We start from the raw sequence: 22,437 nt of genomic DNA, 5'->3' as shown, positions 1-22,437 counted from the left end.
CTCCTCAACTGCCTCCCCTGTAGCGCTGCGTTAGAGTTGGGATCTTGTCTGATACATGGTTATACTCCTAGTGCTTAGAAGAGTTTCTAGAACATAGTAAGTACTAGGTAAATATTTATTTTATGAATGAATAATATGAATATATAATAGTGCAGAGTGACATTCACTATTTGACATTAAAATGTCTTTACCTGTTCACCAGTGAAATTCTGAATAAAGGTCATATCTGTAGAGTTAATGATTGAAACCTGAAATCAGAGAAATTAGATAGGTTATTTCATTTGGTATAGAACTGGAGAACTTTTTTAAAAGTATAACTTAAATCATTTATAAATGTTTGTGAAAAGTCATAAATGGTTAGCTCTATATGTAAAAAAAAAAAAAAAGTAAGCCCATAGAATGATCTTAAAAAAAAATGCAGTTGAACTTTTTATTTATGGTTTCTGGAATCCTTTCAGACAGAATGCACAGTCACTAATTGGATGTAAAGAAATTATATTTGAATTCAAGAATGCTTAGAGCAACTAATTTGATGGTCAGTTATCTAATCAAAAATTTAGTCTAAATTTCATTTCTGAACATATGCTATTATGGGACATTGATGATTATGGCTTCTTGCAAAAAAAAAAAAAAGAAATTTGAAAGTGTTTTACATATAGCAAAAATATTTCTTTTCAATTCTATCCAGCCAGCCTAAAATCTATAGTTATTACAAGCTGATCAGACTTTTAAAAAATATTTTAAATGCTTTTCTTTTCATAAGACCTACTTATGTTCTTTTCCTATTTTTATGGCACCTAGTGTAATGGGTGTGAATAGTAGCCCTCCAAAATTCATATCTGTCCAGAACTTTGGAAGATGAGCTTATGGGTCTCTATAGAAATAAGTATAGTTAAGGATCTTGAAATGAAATCATAGTGGCTTTAGGGTGGGCCCTGTGTCCAATGACAGGTGTCCTTATAAAAGGAGGAGAGGACACACAGACATAGATGGAGGAAGACCACACGGAGGCCAGGGCAGAGATGGGGGTGAAGCTGCCACACGCCAAGGGAAGGCAGAGCCACCTGAAGCTGGATGAGGCGGGAAGAGTCCTCCCCCGTATGTGTGGAAAGGAGCACGACCTGGCCGTCACAACTTGACTTCAGATTTCCAGCCTCCTGAACTGGGAGAGAACAAATTTATGTTCTCAGCCACCCAATTTGGGGTCATTTCTTATGACAGCCCTTGAAAACTAATACACTAGTCACATAACAATCGACCTTGTTGTGTTTACTGTGTGAGGCATATTAAAATGCTGATCATGTCAACAACGGGATCCTCGGCAATTACTCCCAAATTATGCACAAGGACGGGGCTAACTTCATGGGTATGTGACCTGTGCAGTCAGGCAGGGCCCTACACTCAGACGAGCCCTATCCTTTGGATAGCCCAGCTGTCACTGTCCTGAAATCCTTAAGAATTTCAAACAAGGGGCCAGGCATTTCACTTCACACTGGGTCCCACAAATGATGGAGCTGATCCTATACACGGATCAGGAAAGAATCTAGCCTCCCTTTGCATAAGCAAACAAGTGTGGCTCTTTAAGGGCGCTTTCAAAGATTTCAAAGATTTAAATCTTTAAAATGATTTAAAAAAAATGATTCTTTGCACATATGCAAAATATCCTATAAACATTCTTAGTACTCACATATCCAAAATTCTGTGCGCCTCTTGGAACTCCAGCAACCAATTCTGTGATGAAAAGTCATTTAGAAGGTAAATTACACAGTCTACTTTAAAGCTATTCAACAAATCAGCTAAAGATGGTACTTTTTGAATAAGTAACTATCATGGATCACGTAGACAGCCGGAAGTTTGAAGTTACAGTTTTGCATTGGCTTTTGCCTCTGCTACAGAAAAAGAAAACAGGGGACTCAAAAGTTGTACTTCTAGAATCACCTGCCTCCACCAGAGCCTCCATGCGTTTCAGCCTCTAGAACATAAGCCTGCCTTCTCAGATGTGTGTGTGATTTGTCAGTTAAACCTCTTACTTTGGTTTCTCCAGCTTTCACTGTCTTCTGAACTAGTCTCCCGTGGCAGTGTACAAAATAACATCTCCTGTCCCACTAAGCGGAGAAGGCAATGGCACCCCACTCCAGTACTCTTGCCTGGAGAATCCCATGGGCGGAGGAGCCTGGTAGGCTGCAGTCCATGGGGTCACTAAGAGTTGGACATGACTGAGCAACTTCACTTTCACTTTTCACTTTCATGCATTGGAGAAGGAAATGGCAACCCACTCCAGTGTTCTTGCCTGGAGAATCCCAGGGACGGGGGAGCCTGGTGGGCTGCCGTCTATGGGGTCGCACAGAGTCGGACACAACTGAAGCGACTTAGCAGCAGCAGCAGTCCCACTAAGGGACAGTGTTCAAGCAATTTCAGTTACCTAAGGAAAAACCTCATATCATAAATGATTGAGCCTGGCTGCCCTGGAACAGAATTCTAGGGCATGCTCATAGCCAAGAGTATGCAAAGAAGGAAGCTTTGACAATAGAGATAGAAGAAGCAACTCTGGTGAAAAGGGGGCCGCATGTTCCAACACACAATGATATGGCTCTAGATTCTGAAAGCAGTGGTTTTAGTCCTTGGGTCTTCTATAAACCCAGGATCAATCCTTGAACCTAACTTCTTCCAGTCACCTACAAAAGACAGGAGTTGGAACTGATTGATTATCAAAGATCTTTCCAGTTTTCAGTTCTACAAATCTAAACTATCCTTTGGGGTTAAAATGTTAGTTTAATTTAAAGGAAGGGAGCCTGGGAAAAAAGTCCCCTTCCATTCAAATTTCCCTTTCCTCAAACCTGCTCCTAAATATATAGCACAAATTCTAGCATTAATTCTACCCCACATACTAAACTCTAGCAGAGTTGGGCATTCATGCTTTTGGAGTGTTAATAATCAGAGAAGATTCATTTGGGTTTAGATGTTGGACTTTTAAGTAGTATCAATAAATTCACTCATTCAATCAACACTGACAGGCAACCATAGGCTACAGCAGGGAATGAAGACAAAATTCTCTACTCTCATGAAGTTTATACTTGAGCTGGAAGAGGCAGTTAATTTGAAAAGTAGAGTCCATTAAATGTCATGTTAGAAGGGGATGAGTATACAGTAGAAGAACTAAGCAGGTAAAATGGTACTGGGGGTGCTCAAATTGGGAGGAGGAAGGAATTATGATTTACCTGGTGGTTGGGGAGGTCTTGGCAAGAAGATGACAGGTTAGTGAAAACTGAAGAAAGTGAGGGAGTAAAATATTATGGAGATCTGGGAGACATACATTCTAATCAGAAGGAACAGCACGTGCAAAGGCCCTGAGGTAGACGTGTATCTGGAGAATTCAAAGAACAGCAAGGAGGGCAGGATGGCTGGGGTGAGGAGTAAAGGACAAGGAAAAAAAGTGAAAGTGAAGTCGCTCAGTCGTGTCCGACTCTTTGCAACCCTGTGGACTGTAGCCCACCAGGCTCCTCCGTCCATGGGATTCTCCAGGCAAGAATATTGGAGTGGGTTGCCATTTCCTTCTCCAGAGAATCTTCCTAACCCAGGGATCAAACCCAGGTATCCCACATTGCAGGCAGACACTTTAACCTCTGAGCCACGAGGGAAGCCCAAAAGGAGATGAGGTTAAAGTAAATGGGCTGTCATGAACGGAGTCTTTCAGGTCATTGTGAAGACTCAGGATTCACACTGAATGAACTGGGGACTCATTGAGCAAAGAAGTAACACAATGTGACTTCTGTTCCTAAAGGACCAGTTGCCTACTGGATCTAGACTACGGGAGGGCAAAGATGAGAGCAGGGAGACCAGTTAGGAAGCTACTGCAAACGTATTGATGGAGACCTGAGACTGGTAGCTGTGGAGGAAGTGAGAGTCAGATTCTGGCTGTCTTTTGAATTTAGTTAGCAGAATTGGCTCATGGATTGGATAAGGGTAGGGAGTGGAGGAAAGAGCACAATCCAAGGCTGACTTGCAAGGTATTTTGCTTGAGCAGCTTGGAGGATGGTATTGTCACTAACTGAGATGGAGCTGATGGAAGGGAGAGCACATTTAAATGGAATGATCAGGAGTTCAGGTATAAGCACAGTAAGTTTGCAAAAGCCATTCAAATAGTGATGTTGAGTGTTGCGTAGAGATTATAGGTCTTACGCTACATTCCAGCTTCATGGGTACAAGCATAGATACATGTATGGATGTTTACTATGGGCACCTAAAGACACCATGGTCAGAGAAAATGGAGTTGACTTATTTCAGGATCAGACCTGTCAAATAATAAAGATGAAGGGTGATTATGCCATCTGAGATACATGGCAACCACTGCTTCTCACATCCCATAAACATTCAGAATTTTGTTAAAAAACAGAAATGTATTGTGAAGTAATTTTCCTTCAATAAAAAATAAATAAGTTTGGGGAAAAAAAATAGAAATCAACCATCATACTAGGAACTTTGGAGCCTGCAGCCTCATATGGCTACGATGCTATAAAGTTATTTAAATGTAATGTTGATTAAAAGTTTCAGAATCATTTAAAAATCACATTCCTAAAAGAGCTTTTTCAGGTTACTCTACTTTTCCCATGTTTTACAGATGGCTTGATTTCAACCATGTCTCTCACCTTGCTGAGAGTCCCCAGTAAATTCCCCAGCAGCAACTGAATATCCTGTTTTAAAGAAAAGAGACAAGAGAATCAGACGTTTGATGCCTTTACAAATGATCCATAATCTAGAAACATGAAGGAACTATCATAGCACTACTCTGTGCAGAAATCCTGACAAATACTGTAATATAAAAGTCTAGAATTCTATAAAGAGAAAAACTAATCAAGCCAAGATGTACACTAAATCTTAGAAGTATAATAGATCTGCGCCTTCTGAGTGTGGCTACATGATTGGATTTTGAGGTCCCTTTTAGAAGTAGGAACGCTCCATTGCCCATCTTTACGTGTGAATGGTGGTCTTTGCATTTCAAGAGCTGCTGATTCATCATAATCAGATATCATTACTCTAAAAGGTTAACTCTTACGCTCCGGTTTTGCTATTTCTGATCACCAACAAGGCCTACTTCTTAATACCTTTGCTGACCTAAGAAAAATGCACAATGTGAGAGTTGCAAATTAAGTTTTATCTGGGGCAAAATGAGGACTATAGCTCAGGAGACAGCATTTCAGATAGCTCTGAGCAACTGCTCCAAAGAGCTAGGAAGGAAGGTCAGTATATAGGTGATTTTGGTGAAGGGGGAGTATATGCAGTCAAGCACATAATTTTTCACTGAAGGTTTCTGCTAGTCAAAAGGAGCAGTCGTCACCATGAAGGAATTTTGTGCTTTTCTAGATGTGAGGAGATACAGGAACTGGGGCTCATAAAATCATCTCCTGAGAATATCTAATTATCTGAAGACTTGTTCTGCCAGTTTTCCCAGAGTATAGAGTGCCTCATTTCTGCTCTCCACCCTGAACTCCTTTCAGGGGGGTGTTGAAGGTCAGCAACTGCAGCAGCACATGATTTAAGCCTTGCAGAGGTAGATGACAAGTACCCACAGCAAGTGTCAATTTGTACTTGAACCTTCGATGATCATTCCCCACGAATTTTACTTGGCTCTAAAATGAGGTAAGGTGATAAAAGAGAACTACACTTTTTTAAAGTTCATTAGGAGTCAAAATGCCACTACAATACCAAAGAAACAATAGTGATGAAATGGCATTGTGTGGCTGCACATTTTGAGAACATTTCAGCAACTGGAAAGTTTTCTGTTCTTTCTAGAAACTGGAAAAGACTACCATCATTTTGCCCAGGTAGCACAGGGCATCCTCACTGATACACAATATCTACAACTGGCAAAATATTTTATGTACAATAGACTGTCAGGGAGCCTAGAAAATAGCTATCAAACTATGTCGATTATATGTAACAGCTGAATCAAAAGACAAGAAAGTTAAGAGTCCACTTGAAGCTAGTAAGAAAATTTCCGTAAGGTGCCATATATTATCAAATGAGTGAGGAATAAAATTTGCCTCAACATTTCATATGCTTGTCTTTTGAGAAATCACAAATATCTCAAGCAATGCATCTCACCAAGGTAACTGTCATCGTAGGAAGCTGGAGCCACTTCTGTCTGCTTTTCTCCAGCCAATTTCCTTAGGATATCCTTGAATGAGTAGTTTGCAATGATATCTGCAATACTGGCCGTGATCACCTGACCTGTGCTCGAACAGATTAATAGGTTAATTGAATGAATGTGCGAGTCAGGCCCTCCCCACGCAGACACAAGGCATTTGAACAACACTCATGCTCTTGAAAATGATCATGAGATTGCTTTGCATTTTTGACAGTGAATTTCCCTGCCTTGCTCTAGAATTGCAAGGTAAAGTCACTAGCAGTTGCTTAGAGCTTTCCATGCTGACAGAAGAACCAAAGATGAACTATGTAATTTTTTTACATAACATTTTTTTTCTGTTTTCTTCTTGGAGTATAATTGCTTTCAATGTTGTGTTAGTTTCTGCTGTACAATGAGGTGAATCAGCTATGTGTATACAAATATCCCCTCCCCTCTAGGACCTCCTTCCCACCCCACCCCCACCATCCCCCACCTCTAGGTCATCACAGCACTGAGCTGAGCTTCCTGTGCTACCCGCAGCTTCCCACTAGCTATCTGTTTTACACATGGTAGAGTATGTATGTCAATCCTAATCTCCCGATTCATCTCACCTTCCCCTTCTTTCTATCAAAATATAGTTGATTTACAATACTATGTTAGTTACAGGCATGCAGCATAGTGATTCAATATTTCAGAGATCAGTACAAGATAATGGGTATAATTCCCTGTGCTATCCAGTATATTCTTGTTACTTATTTTTTTCACATATAGTAGTCTGCATCTGTTAATCCTGTACCCTTTAACTGTATCTGTTTTCTCCTGCCTTTACATACTTCTTCCACATCCAAATGATAACCATATCTAAGAGTGAAGACACCTGTAGGCAAAATTTACGTGACTAAATTTTTATTCTTGACTGTTCTGGCTATAGGAAACATCCTCTAGCTTTGAGATCATCTAGCCAAAATATATCTTGTTACAGATGGGGCAACTCTGACCTAAAGTAGGAGTCTCTGAGCCCGAGGTAAGAGGCAGGATATCAAGTGAAGCTTCATCTGTATTCATAGCTGCTCTCCATAGCTCACATTACCAATTGAGCTCTGCCTCCTGTCAGATCAGTGGTGGCATTAGATTCTCCTAAGAGTGTGAACTCTATTGTGCTTAAATCATCCTGAAACCATCCCCCACCCCCAGTCTGTGGGAAAATTGTCTTCCATGAAACCGGTCCTTGGCATAAAAAATGTTGGGGACCTCTGGAAAGAGCTTGAGTACATTCACGAAGGTCATGTGGTTTTGCTGTTGGAATATTCTGCGTTACAAACAAGGTCCTTTTTGACCTTCTAGTAATACTTTTTGTGTTCTCTCAGAGTACAGATGTATTAGCTGTAAATCACTTACTAAGTTAATAGATTGTAAAACATATCAGCTTAAGCTAAAGGAAGAAATTACATAATCTCTAAGTCATTCACACTTTATGCTAAAATATAAGCACAAAACATAAAAGTAAGACAATGGAAAGCAGGGAGGCCCAGTGAGATACAGAGTTTTAGCAAAAAGAGAATCCATGGCCACCAACACTGATATGATAAGAACACTGGCTAATCTCCCCAAATAAATTCACTATAAGAAGTCTTGAAACACGATTGTATTGAGATAGACATGAATCAAAAAGACGGCCAGCAATGTTCCACTAAAACTTTTATGCATTCCCATATTTATTATGGACATCTAAGGAAAAAGTGTGATCTCATGTTCTTTGGGAGAAAACTGGAGGACTGCTTTCAAGAGACTAACACTGAATATTAAATTTAAAGCCAAATTATTCCTTGGGAATTCACCCATTCCCACAGTCTTTCTGTTTGAAGTTCCAAAAGAATAAAACTGTTAAACCAGGCCATGACTATCTCCAAGTGGCCGTGACTGAAATGACTGCTCTTATATTAAGATGATTGTATTTACACATGCGTTTCTGAACAATGTCTGTAGAATGTGCCAATTTTCTGTGGGTAAAAGTTGAATACCCTCTCCCTCTTTCCATGAACACACTGTTTATTTCCTTTAGTTGCTTCTATAGATATAATCTTAAGACTGAGTAAAAATTTAAAGTATCTGTCTCAGACAAATCCCTGTGCCCTTGGTATGGCTGATTTTCAGCCTATCATTGGGATCATATCCTTTTTTCAATGTAAAGAAAGAATTATGTGAAATTAATCAAGTGATTAAGAACAAAATCTTTTCAAATACACACATTTTATTCAACCACTGCACAAAGTATATTACTTTCCGGTTTACAAAATAATGTTTAAAGACTTCAAAGGTTAATTCTTTGATGTTCATGTCTGTATACTTACGAATTAAGCTAAACAGTACAGTAATTTCATGTAAAATTTTACCGTAAATTGATCTCACCTGTATCTTTCACATTGGCTTTTTAAACACTATCAGGTGTCTTCCATTAAAAAACAACAAAACACTTCACTCAACTATTCATCTCTCTCATATTCTACTCTATCTTTATTCTAAACTTGACAGCCAAAATTGTCTGTATTCTCTGTAATCTCTCCTTAGGCATCCCATTCACATTCCTGGCTTCAGCTATCACCAGCATGCTAGTTCTTATTTTAGCCTAGCTATCTTCTCTGAGTTTAAGCTCACACATCTAAATACTTACATGAAAAGTCTTGGACATCTCAAACATGTTCATATTCAACATAACCAAAAGCAAACTCATCATCTGCCTTCCCCAGCTCCCTCCCAACCCATCGTCTTCCGTCTTCCAGTGTTCTCCATCTCAGGGACTGGGATCCACCTACACCTATTCAGTTACAAAAGACAGAAACATATTCATGGGACTTCTCTGGTCGTCCAGTGGTTAGGACTTGGTGCTTTCACTGCAGAGCACAGGTTATATTTCATCTGTCAGCCAGCATTCAGAAGACACCCCTGCATGGGACCACCCCAGAGAAGCCTCCTATGCTCTCACAGCCCTGTCTTGACATACCTTTCCTTGCTAGTCTCGTGCCTGGAGTTTCTCAAGTATTAGGCTGGCCAAAAAGTTCCAGATGGTAACCTCTGCAAGTTCCTACTCATTACTGTATCCTCAGCATCCAGCACAAAGTCTGGCATGGCCTCAATATGCATTTGATGAATAAAGGAATGTAGTTGTCACAGTACTGTAAAGTATCATTTATATCACAAAGTATCAATGCAAAATGAAATGATGTTTCCTTCACTGGAGAAACTAACAATTTGGAGATAAAATTAACATAATAAAAAGTCAGCACTTGATGTTACTTCTGTTTCATTTCCTTGTTAGAAACAACCAAGGAGATTTCTTCTCTGCTAACAGGACATACCTTGCCAATAAAAACTTCCAGGGCCTCCAACTATAAGATCTCCATTCTACAAAACAGAAACAGCAACAACAATTGAAAAACTGAGATTTTTTTTAAAGGGTGATAAATCACTGTTCATAAGCATTGCCCAGACAATTTGCATATATAAAGTAATTTTTAAAAGAGGCCCTCATATCTGAGTCATGCAAGTCATTTTCTTTCCTTTTATAGCTTTGTTATTTATGTGTTATCACATTAAATAATTTTAATTAGATTCAATTAGGTAAGTAAAACTTTCTCCCCTGAGAATATGTATATTCAGGCTTTTGGCACTGCCTCAGGTAAGCAAAGGGCTTTCCTGGTGTCTCAGATGGTAAAAAATCTTCCTGCAATGTGGAAGACCTGGGTACGATTCCTGGGTTGGAAAGATCCCCTGGAGAAGGAAGTGATAACCCACTCCAGTATTCTTGCCTGGAGAATTCCATGGACAGAGGAGTCTGGCGGGTTACAGTCCATGGGGTTACAAGAGTCGGACACGACTGAGCAACTAACACTTTCAGGTAAGCAAAAGATCTACATGTTTCATGATGCACAGTTCTGCAGACATGGTCTTTCTAGACTATAGCAATGAAAAGAAAAATTGGTTCCTGTTTATTTCAAGGTCACAGTAATGCCTATCTTTCCCTGGTGCTGCTGCTGCTAAGTCACTTCAGTCGTGTCCGACTCTGTGTGACCCCATAGACGTCAGCCCACCAGGCTCTCCTGCCCCTGGGATTCTCCAGGCAAGAACATTGGAGTGGGTTGCCATTTCCTTCTCCAATGCAGGAAAGTGAAAAAGTGAAAGTGAAGTCACTCAGTTGTGTCCGACTCTTAGTGACGTCATGGACTGCAGCCTTCCAGGCTCCTCCATCCATGGGATCCTCCAGGCAAGAGTACTGGAGTGGGGTGCCATTGACCCATCCTTCCCCAAGAGAGACTGTCAGAACTCCAGATAAAAATTTTCCGTTTTACTTATCACCCCACCTTCCATATCCTGCATCCTTAACTTTCAGTGGGGAAAAACACACAAGACAAAGAAAGTAAGATTTTAGATGTTGAGATTTATATTTTTTTCAAAACCACGGCATCTTTGCCTCCAATATTCTTACTAGATATCTCTGTTTTTAATTTTGTGAAAGGATATGTGAATTTTAACAGTAATGTGAAATCTAATCATCCAATTACAGCTGAGATAAAAATTATAGATTCTTGTGATCTTTTTAGAAACATATTTCTTTACTAAGTTTTTGTGATTTTCATTTAAAAACAGGGTGTTGTTTTTCAACCTGTGTATTTCTTTTCTATTAACAGATTATCACTTGCATAGATTATTACAAACAAAAAAATTTAAAGAAATTGCCAAAACAGGTTAGCTATATACCTAAATGTTCCTTTGATGGTGGCAGTTATTAGGGGGTAGATAGAAGTGGGAATGAGAGGCAGGGGATTAAAAAAAAAATCAAACAGATAAAATAAATTTTAGAAGCTATAAGACCAAAAGAATTTACCTTATAAAAATCCAGACTAAATCCTGCTTGGCAGTAACCCTGGCCTTCAGGATCAGCATTGCCTGGAATGATCAAAAGATACAAATATATAATGCTATCATTCCCAAGATATATTTTTAATAATTAAATTTTAATATATTTTATATTTTTAATAACAAGGATACGCTCTTGTTTTCCCTATAGACTTCTAAATTTAAAATGTAAGTGTTCTATTACTTATTTTAAAAATTTATTCTAAGTAATTTCTTACAGAGTTCAATCTGTTTTCTTATCCCAAATGGCACTGTCATTTTATACTAAGATCAATAGGAATAATGTTCCTCAAAGTTATGATACTAGGTTTTACAACTCATGTTTATTTGAAGAAATAGTATGTCCCTCTCTCAATTATGTTCCAAGTTTCCCAAATGGCAGTAATGTATTTCTAGGGCACCCATGTGTTCTGACTGAAGCAATACTACAAGAAAAAGAGAGCTAAACTGGCTCATGTGGGTAGATACTTTCTGCCAGGAGCACTGATGAGAGTTTTAATTTTCATGATCTCTTATACAAAATGAACTTCAAATTATTCTATTATCATTAGGTAAATTTGGACATTGCATTTCTGATTACAAGGCATCTCACAGGGACACTAGGGTTCACAAAAGAGAGCACTCTCTAGCAATGGCTTATTTTACACTCTCTGCAATGCAATTCACTAAGTGAATGTACAATTGGATTTTATTACACAGCTTTTTAAACCATAAGCAGGTCAACATGTGGATTCCAAGCATATTAGAATCCTGGGACATCAGAATGAAGAATGTACTACTTGTCAATCGCACTTTAAAAGACCATCTACAATTTCTCAAGCACTTAAAACCAAAATACAGTTCAGTGGAAGGAATCTCAGTTATTATCCTGTTAGATTCAAACATGAAAATAATTACCCCTTTCTTATCAAGGATACTCCTGAATGGAAACTAAAATAAGAGGGCAGGAAAGGAAATGCATATCATCACAGGAAGAATTTATAGGCTGGACATGTGCTTGTTGCAGACGATTTCTGAAATGGATCTGGCCTTTGCAGCTTTTCCTAGAATGTCTTCTGTTTTTTCTTTTCTTTGGTTAGTTCTTAGCTAATTTTAGCACTGTCATCAGCCATTCTTTCCAGATGCTCCCTTTATATTTTAAAATACTTTTTACCTCATATACTCTATTGTGCTTTTTTTGTGTGTGATCTGTTTTTAATTCAAATGTCAATTGATGTTTTGTGGGCTCTTTTAGGCTAAGTTCTATTTTTCCAGCTTTGCTGAGGTATATTTAATATACAAAAATGCACATCTTAATGTGTACATTTTGATGAGTTTAGACACATGCCTGATAGCATGATACCACTACCACAATCAAGGGAATAAACATATTCATTACCTCCAAAAGGTTCCTGTGCACCCCCTGCCAAACAGCTATTGCTTTTTTGTTTGTTTTTTCTGGTGAAAACAGTTAACAGATCTATCCTTATAACAGATGTTTACTGCACAGTACCTTACAATATATTTTATTTTATAACTATATTTCTGGTTCATAATTATGAATGTCGCAGAGTTCCTTAAAGTCTCATCTGTATAACCTCAAATGTCCAGGTACCATTCTTCTAGAAGTCCATGTAAATACTTGTATGTACTCAGAAATATAGATGAATACATGATATACGATTATGTAAACACACATGTGTAATCTTGACTCTATTTAAGAAATACATTTTAATGCATAAACCTTTTTAGAAATCCTTTTGAAAATCAACTCTGACTTTTTCAATATTGTAAATTATTCAGAAAGGAAGAAACAGGACCATTCTTTGAAATCACTTGGCTTCAAAACAGGAAACTAAAAAAATTGAAAAAAGAAAAATTTTTCACAAAATCCATTAAGAAAATAACTAACTTCAAACGCTGAAGTGGTGATTATGATAGAAATGGGAGGTTATTTCCTTTGTAAAGTAAGTTTTTCTCTTAGAATTATAGTTTATGAGAGCTGAAGGAATCTTTCTTCCCAGAACTTCAGAGCATCTGTGAACTTGACAATTATGTCCCAGAGTAAACTCAGGAGTTCAGGGAATGATGCTCTCATGTGTTTGCTTTCCAAGGAGATTGGAAGGGTGTGTGTAAACTCTCGCCACCTGAATTATGAATGACCGTAAAGTGACAGGCATGTCATTAATATGAATGAGCGGAATACCACCCAAAATGCTCAAAGTGTCAGTAACAGGGCTTTGTGGTGTGAAATGAACATGAGTGGCTTCTTGGAATCCTCTTTTGAAAGTAATATTTCTGTTCTGTGATACTGACCACACACTCATGAACAAGCTGCTTTGTGTTAATGAACTGTGAACTCCTCAGAGAACACAGGAAGTAGGCTCCTTGGGTGCCTTTGAAGAGGAAGTACTCCCAGTAAGAGAGAGTTGAACACTGGAGCTGTGTGCTAGAGAGGAAAGAATTCCTGGCCATTTGTTTGGTTATTCTTTAATTCAACATAAACTTCACTACTACTTTTGTCAAGCTATTCTTTTCTTTAGGAAAGTAAGTGCTAAATAAATTGGCAACATAATGTACCCATGTAATTCAAAATGCAAGCATACTATAATTTAAATTTTTAGATAATAATTCAAACTCCCTCTGAAACTCTTATCCCACAAGTTTAGATGTCTTGTGCAGTATTTTAATCTGAGCTTTCCCATCACGTGGGCAGTCAGATAAAAGACAGAACAAGAAGCAGTAACAAGTTTTCTAAACAGTCATCCTTGATGGTGGTTGGAATAAGATATGTCATCGAGGCAGGAGGCATGCAAAGGATGAACTTGTCATTTCAGCCATAAGACTTTACTGCTATGGGGAGGTATTTTTAGTAAATCATGATAAATATGATATGGATGGGTGTAAAAATTGATGAAACGAGTTCAGGTTTGAATCTAAGTTCTATCATTAATTGTATGAATAAATTCAGAAGTTATTGCTCTATCTGACTTTCACCTTAAGCATAATAATACAGTAAGTCCCCTAACTTACTGTACTTACTGTACTGTACTTAACTGAACTTACAACAAGTTCAGTTCTCAGTGTTGGTAAGCCCAATTTGTTTGTAAGATGTAAGTCCAACAAAGACAGCCTAGATACTGAACTAAGACAATCGGCTATGTAATACTGCACCGTCATAGGTTTATAAAACTTTTCACACAAATAACACATAAAAAAAAACCCACAAAAAATCAAACATTTTTAATCTAACAATGCAGTAGTACCAGCTACATCATCACTGCTTTTACACTTGCTTCCAGACATCCTGGGCTCGAAATAAAGGCACTGTACTGTACAGTAAAGTACACAAAAGCACAGCCACTTGCAGAGCATGCGTGCATGTGCCAATGCATGCCAGACGTGTGACCTAACTTACGTGACTGGACGTGCGAACCCACATTCACATTTTAGGAAGTTTGCAACTTGAAGGTTCATATGTAGGGGACTTACTACAGTGACCTCTTATTGAACCCAGGGGCACAACACCTTGAGTGGAACGTGACACGAAACATCCCTCTTAATGACTGTTGCCTGTGCTTGGAAAACCCCTGCTTTCCTGCTGTCACAACTGCTAAGAGAAGCCCTTCCCACCATCCTGTCCAAACAGGCTCCTCTCCCCACCCAGGCATGTCCCTCCCTACTCTCTTGCTTTGCTATATTTTTCTCTGTAGCAGTTTTCACTACCTGACGTTTTATTAGAAACATTTATTTTTAAAATTTTTTGTTGAGATATAATTGATTTAACATAACATCAGTCCAAAGTGTCCAACAACAATAATATGGATATACTGTGAAATGATTACTGTGGTAAATGCAGTTAACATCCACCACCACATACAGTTTTATAAAGCTCTTAAGATCTGCTCTCATAGCAACTTTCAACTGTACAATGTGGGATCATTAACTATAGTTACATCCAGGATATATCCTGTAACTGGAAGTTTGTGCTTTGTGACCACCTTCACCCGTTTAGCCCACACCCTGACCTTGTCAACCACCACAGATGTACTCTTTTTCTGAGTTTATGTTTTTTTTTAAGATTCTGCATATGATATCAACAGAATGTTTTTCTTTTTCTATCTGACTTATTTCACTGAGTGTAATGCCCATGCATGTTGTTGTCAATGGCAAGATTTTATTATTTTTTTTTATGGCTGAATAATATTCCATTGTGTATATATCTATATCCAATTTCTATTCCACATTTCCTTTATCCACTCATCTACTGATGACAACTTTGGTGGTTTCCATGTCTTGGCAATTGTAAATAATGCTGCAATGGACATGTGGGTACATATACCCTTTCAAGACAGTGATTTCATTTCTTTTGGATAAATACCTAGAAGTTGAATTGCTGGACCTGAGCTTACTTAATTACACATATGCTATCTCTCTTCTGAACTAGAATATGTTTTTTGAAGGCAGAGATTTGCTTTCTCTTGTTCTCTGCTTTATTCCCTTAATAATAGACTAATTAGTGCTCAGCATTGAGACCACAGACATCATTGAATTCATTACCTATAGATATCATTGAGTCTATTACCTGTGAGCAATACCTCTTTTAAAGCCATTCAAAGTAAAATTCTGAGTTGACTGATTATTCAATTCAGCTGACACTTGCCAAGATGTGAGAAAGTGCCTGGTTTATTTCAGTATTTTAAAACAGGAAGTTACAATCTTCTTACCAAAATCCTTACCAAAATCCACAAGCCCCCAGAATTAACTATTTCATTCCCAGACCTTTTGATCTCTACATTTTAGAGGCCTCTTTAAGAACCTTCTAATATCCCTGATCCATTCTTTACTTCACTGTTTGATCTCTGATATCAATTTGCTCATTATCTGGCTAAATTAATCTTGAAATTTAAAAATATTCACATGAAATAGGTAAACTTTACTTATAGTTTTGGGAATCTAATTTGGGTTGAGTTTTTTTTTAATCAATATCCTGAAATCAGTCATCAGAACGTTCTTTTCAATGCCATTTGTTTCTCTAACATGGTCTTGTGAATTATCAAGAATAAGAATAAAAATGCACTGGTTTCTTGCGGATAAACCCCAATGCTCTACATGACAGGAAAGTGGAAGCATTCACAAAAGGACTCTGAGTAGATCCACGAATCCAGAGAACTGTCCCAAGGTCCTTGTGTGATATTCCCAAAAGAAGTGGTTGAACAGCGGTGCTCCGAAGATGGCGCTTACAGGCTTGCTTTAAAGGATACTTCACCAGGAGATTCCCAGAACTGCCAGATGAGACACGGACTCCAAATGTACAGAATATTTTGAAAAATGGGATTAAACACATAAAGAAGGAAGGTATATCATGCTGACAACCAGAGTACACAGATGCCAAAGAACACAACAGCCAGTGAGAACACAGGCCAGATGGAGACCTGTTCACGTGCCTCTAGGTCAACATGCTAACTAACACCATTCCTGCAATTAGCAAGTGGACAGTTAGTATTTTTCAAATGCAGAGTGAGTTTTGAATAAAGACGGAGAGCTTAAGGTCTAAAGTAAGGAGCCAATCAATTTGACTGCAGAATAATTAGAAACAGAAATTTTCTAAAATACAGAAGAGGATCAGCAGGATTCCATGTTCTGGTTCCCATGTCGCAGCAAGGCCTCCTGTAAGACTGTCAGTCTTTTATGCCAATGCTTTTTTCCCTTGGCAGTGGTGTTTAGGGATCACCTGCATTGGCTACTGCAGAAAAACTAGTGAGCTAAGTTCAGTTTCAAGAATAAAAATAACTTACTGTTCCGACAAGGAGAGTACTCAGCATATGCACTGAAATTCTGAATGGCTACATAGCAAGTGCCAACTGGGTCCTTTTCTGGTGCTGGTTTAAGAGTTCTCCAGTGATATAACGGAGCACAAGCCTGTGAAACATCAAAGACAATAAATATTTTTTTTATGTAGATTCCACATACTATGGACCTAAATTTGTAACAAACAATGCTAAATTATTAGATGACTTAACTGGCCTCCAGTATGCTAATGAGTACCTTGGTAGTCAGAATTAATTAAACTTCCTAAGTCAATTTCTCAACTAATACACCATAGAATTGGAACAAATTAAACATATACAAAAGAATGAGATTTTTGTCCCACAGGATTTTAAATCAAATAAAAGTAGCCTGACAAAAGTAAATATTTATGAAAGGTAAAGGACTCATATGTTCTTTTTTTTAAAATTGGATCTGCATAAAAGCAAATGACCTTTTAAACAGTGAATGAATTAGTGCAATGTCTTAAAATAAGAACTAGTTTCTTTCTTTGTCTAATTTTTACTTGAAGAAAACTCTTTTCAAATCAAAAGATGATGAGCTTATAAACCTCTGTTTTGTGGATTCCCCTGGTTTATCAGTGAGGGTGTATCTGATTATTTTTTTTAAATGATGACTTACATTTGGACTGATACCCCCTTATCACAGTGGGCTTATTTTTCATTTAATGATTTTTATTCATGACAAAACAAAAATTAAATAATGGTAAGAAAAATATGATTCTTGAGTGAAATCCTCTGGTTGCTTCTTCAGAAGCTTGGATTATAACAACAGCATGATATTTGGAAAGATTATCAGATATAAAAGATGATACATGAAATCCTCTTTAAGCAGAGAACACTGTGCTAGGAACAAGAGAAGCCATAAAAACACATGCACCTTTTTGACTTCTATTTTGCTAGCTTGTGTTCTTTTCTGAATATTCAAGTGCTCACTTCTAAGGATATAGAAATACATATTTTTCTAGAATATGGAACCACTAGCTTCTCTCCAAATTTGATGACATCACACTTGAAACAATGCCATAAAATGGAAGGCAGATCCCAATTTTAAAGTCTTTTCATGATTCCAAACACATCCTTGGTAATTAGTCTAATGTGTAACGACTTTTAGTAAAGATTACTTTACAAAGTAGCACCCTTCTTACTTAAGAATATAAATTATCTTTGCTCAAAAACTTAAGTTTGGGGTTTTTGTTTTTGTTTTTTTGTCTTCTTCTAGATTGTAATGTCTTGGCCAATACTGAAAAACTCTCTGACTCATCTAAGTTTCTTAACTTAGGGCCCTATTAGTGATCTGAGAAGGTATATGGTTAAGACATTTAACATAATGAAAGTGAAAGTGAAGTCAGTCAGTCGTGTCCGACTCTTTGCTACGCCATGGACTGTAGCCCACCAGGCTCCTCTGTCCATGGGATTTTCCAGGCAAGAATACTGGAGTGGGTTGCCATTTCCTTCTCCAGGGGATCTTCCCAACCTAGGGATCGAATCCACGTCTCCTGCATTGCAGGCAGATGCTTTAACCTCTGCGCCACCAGGGAAGCCCTGGTGTATTTAACATAATGTGGAATGCTAAAAAGGAGTTTGAACAGGGAAAGCACTACCTATGTGACTCAGTATAAGCCAATTCGCCTCACTTTCCACACCACCATAGAATATTTCAATGCCATGAAAATTCTTTCCAGTGCTTGCCTGCTTTCTGTCCTAAAAAGTTATCTTTTTTATACCAGCTCAGTTTCACACAGATGTGAAACACAATGATATGACAATATTTGGGGTTTGACCCAGACTTAACATGTACACATATGATTCCTGAATATTCAAAACTATACTTCTGTTCATAGCAATTTGATGTTCTAATAATTGTCACATAGGGTAGAACTTAATTCTTTATTAAAACTGAAAAGGGACTTTATAGTATTCTATTTTCTATCACATAATTTTGAAATTGCAAGCATGCTCTCAAATTAAAAATTTTTATTATGAACATGGTGTGTCATTTATATTTTCAGTGACTCTGAACACTTCTACAAATATTGAATAAATGCACAATGTTACAGATAAATTTTGAAGACTTAAAATCAATACGATATTCAAAGATTTTTTTTTAACCCCAAGTAGTTATAGATGGAATTAGCTTTTCAATAGTTATTCACATACATCATAAGTCACTAAAGGATTAAAGAGTTTGCTTTTTTTTTTTAATCAATTCTGGAATTTGAGAACTATATTAAAGCAAATAACAATTCTACAGAGAACCTACTGTAAATGCTGTATTTGTAACTAAAGAGGGTTATCTATATTTGATACCTGTTTTATGTCAAATAAGCAAAGCATTTCCTTTAGATACTTATTCTTATTAAATCATAATTCAAAGAGCTTTAAACAAATCCTAAAAGCCAAAGTTATTGCTTTATTTTGTAAGTAAATTAGGGCTACCAGTAAAAAAAAATTCCCCAACAAAATATATTTTCAGATCAGCTTAATATCGTTCTTTCTCAATAAATTAGACATGTATTATCACTTGGAACTACAGAGAAGAGAATCATAAAGTCACAGCATTTTAAAGCCAAAAGATCTCTATCTGGGAGTGAGAAATCTTTAAAAAGTATCAGTGAACTCAGAGAACCATGCAATTGGTAGTTATATATTTTTATATATTTATTTTAATATGAGGATAATTACAATATTGTGATGGTTTTTGCCATACATGGTATGGTACTGGCACAAAAACAGAAATATAGATCAATGGAACAAAATAGAAAGCCTGGAGATAAATCCATGCACCTATAAGGTGTTCACCTTATCTTTGACAAAGGAGGCAAAAATATACAATGGAGAAAGGACAGTCTCTTCAACAAGTGGTGCTGGGAGAACTGGTCAGCTATGTGTAATAGAATGAAATTAGAACACTTTCTAATAGCATATACAAAATAAGCTCAAAATGAATTTAAAGACCTAAACATAAGACCAGAAACTATAAAACTCTTAGAGGAAAACATAGGCAGAACACTTTGTGACATAAATCACAGTAGGATCCTCTATGGTAGCTGTATTTTTAAAGAAAACTTTCTGATATTTCTAAAGAGGATCAATGATATCACAGGAGATTAACTTTAAAACAATCCTAATAGCAGTAATACTATTTTTCAGGTCAAATTTCTATCAGCCTTTTAAATCAATCTTAAGCAATAAAATATGTACCTTTTTAGGATTTAGCTTTTATTTTTCTATCTTCCTTATTAGTTTTTGAAATATTTGAAAAGATCTACCCAATTTTCTGGAAAACCAGTCTTATTTTCTGTTGCTTTAAAGACCCAAATAGATTCTTTAATTTTAAGCACTAATATTTTTGGTAATGCTGATAAGCTTATCTTTGAAAATCTGATACGTTCTTGCATGAATGGATTTTTGTACATACGAATTTTAAAACATTTCAGTGTACATATTACTCCAGAGCAGCCCCAACAGCACCCTGGGATACTCACCACCACCTTTCCTTTGTGAGCTCTCACTGTGGCTCCAAACCACTGATTCGATTTAAACTCTATAGGTTCCTTGGTTCCATTGACTCTTATCTTTCTGTTGTCTGGCAGGGAGGACATATAGATCATTAATCATTTGTAACACTTGGCAGCAAATTAAAACACATGATAATGAGTTTTCACACACATGGCGGGGGGTTCTATTTGATTAAGTCTAAGCTAGACCTTTCACTTAGAAAAATACCTGTTAAATGGAAATACATATTTGAACATGACAGTTCACAACTTAATGCATTTTTTTAAATGACTTACATTTTCAAGGATAAGGGTACCGCAAACTTGATGTAGACTCTGACAGTCTGGAATCTACACTTTGGTCATTGATTTGTATCAGATGGAAGACCAAACATTCATAACTACTCTGAGGAATTCCAAATCTTTTCTGAAAGTAAAACTACCTGGAATCCCCTTGGTCCAGGAAGCACAGCTTCCTAGGCATAGCTTAGCTGGAAACTTGAAGGACTCCAGGTTCCCGGTTTTTAACTGAGTAACATATGTCTATGCAGCCACAGAAAATAACACCTCAACACAGCTTTATCCATACTTGGCAGATGTCAGCACGAGGGGACCATCTGAGTAAAAACTCAACCCAATTATGACACACTTCGGGTCTTAATAAAAAGCAAATATCTTTTCTTTCACTCCTGTTGCCAATCGACATATTTCCCACATGGTTCTAACCACATGGTTCTAACTGAACTTCCTCAGTAATGGTTAATGAATTTCAAAAAGACATTTATACTAGAGCATCTTATTAGTATGTGTTCTCTTTGGTATGCATTTTGCTTTTCCCTCCTTGATTCTATAATGAATGCATTACAAATGAACTTTTAACTTCTATTAAATGAGGCCAAAGTATAAATGTAATTAACATTCCATTGAGTTTACATATGATTACAAACTTTTCAAACAAAGAAACTATATATATATATTTAGGTTTGATCTCTGGTCAGGGAACTAAGATCCCACATGCCATGGAGGAAACAAGCCTGCGTGCCACAATGACTGAACCTGCGTGTCTGAACACTGAACAACTAGAGAATCTGTGCACCTCAACAAAAGATCCCACGTGTCGCAATGAAGATCCAATGCAACCAAATAAATGTTATAAAAAGAAAATATAAGCATTTCTATTTGTGTCTAGGCAAGAAAGATCATCCCTGGAGAAGGGAATGGCTAACCACTCCAGTATTCTTGCCTGGAGAATTCCATGGAGAGAGGAAGCCTGGTGGGCTACAATAGTCCATGGGGTTGCAAAGTCGGACACAACTGAGTGACTTTCACTGTCAGACCATTTTTCTAGATTCCACATATATGTATTAGTATAGGATACAGTGACCTTTCTGACCTTCCCAGCCCCAGTCTTTCCAATCATCCAACATATACTTCTCAGTCTGCATGAAATTCCTTCCTGGCTATAATACTCTGTGCTTAGTTGCTCAGTCGTGTCTGACTCTTTGTGACCCTGTAGACTGTAGCCCATCAGGCTCCTCTGTCTGCGGAATTCTCCAGGCAAGTATACTAGAGAGGGTTGCCATGTCCTCCACCAGGGGATCTTCCCAATCCAGGGATTGAACCCAGGTCTCCTGCATTGTGGGCAGATTCTTTACCATTTTAGCCACCAGGAAAGCCCAAAGTGGTTTCTATTTGCTGACCAAACTCCTGTGACATGAGGCAATGCATTTCAGATAGGACCACACATCCCTCTGGAGTAGAAGGATGGCACAGGTTACCCAAAGTGCATTGTCAACTCCAGAGAACTCTTGGAAGGGCCAGTGGGAGATGGTGGAGCCATTAGTTACCAAAGCAATTCTCTCCTTGGTATATCCCAAACTAAGCCAAAAGCTAGAGGAAAGCTGTATAGTGACTGCATGTGATTTACAGCTTCTTAAGTGCCAGGAGGGGCGAATTCACATTTAGAAGCAAACCCCATTCCTGCCAGAGATGCTCAGAGTGCTCAAACAAACCTTGTGCACAGCAGGGCCCAGGGACCCCACAGAGACTGAGACAGAACTGTCTTTGAGCACCTCCTATGGAGGTACGGGTT

At 37.7% G+C, this 22,437-nt stretch overlaps 1 protein-coding gene across 4 annotated transcripts in view; it reads right to left on the bottom strand.

Annotated features, from left to right (window-relative positions):
• ITGA8 (integrin subunit alpha 8) overlaps positions 1 to 22,437 on the bottom strand; it is a 189,090-nt gene that overhangs the window by 140,560 nt on the left and 26,093 nt on the right. For all 4 annotated transcript variants that reach the window (XM_086334201.1, XM_086334202.1, XM_086334203.1 and 1 more), the window contains exons 3-10: positions 20,334 to 20,434; positions 16,816 to 16,939; positions 11,007 to 11,068; positions 9,481 to 9,526; positions 6,103 to 6,228; positions 4,647 to 4,691; positions 1,688 to 1,731; positions 192 to 248 (exon numbers count right to left, since the gene is read on the bottom strand). In XM_086334201.1, the coding sequence (XP_086190327.1) occupies positions 192 to 248; positions 1,688 to 1,731; positions 4,647 to 4,691; positions 6,103 to 6,228; positions 9,481 to 9,526; positions 11,007 to 11,068; positions 16,816 to 16,939; positions 20,334 to 20,434 (605 nt within the window). The remainder of the gene's footprint in view (positions 1 to 191; positions 249 to 1,687; positions 1,732 to 4,646; positions 4,692 to 6,102; positions 6,229 to 9,480; positions 9,527 to 11,006; positions 11,069 to 16,815; positions 16,940 to 20,333; positions 20,435 to 22,437) is intronic.

This window comes from Bos grunniens, chromosome 13, assembly GCF_055505025.1.
Source record: "Bos grunniens cultivar Pamir isolate PY7600 chromosome 13, Bosgru_T2T1.0, whole genome shotgun sequence".
In the NCBI taxonomy this organism is placed as follows: Eukaryota; Metazoa; Chordata; class Mammalia; order Artiodactyla; family Bovidae; genus Bos; species Bos grunniens.
Note: the sequence above shows the minus strand (reverse complement) of the source record. Positions and strands in the feature narration are given on the sequence as shown.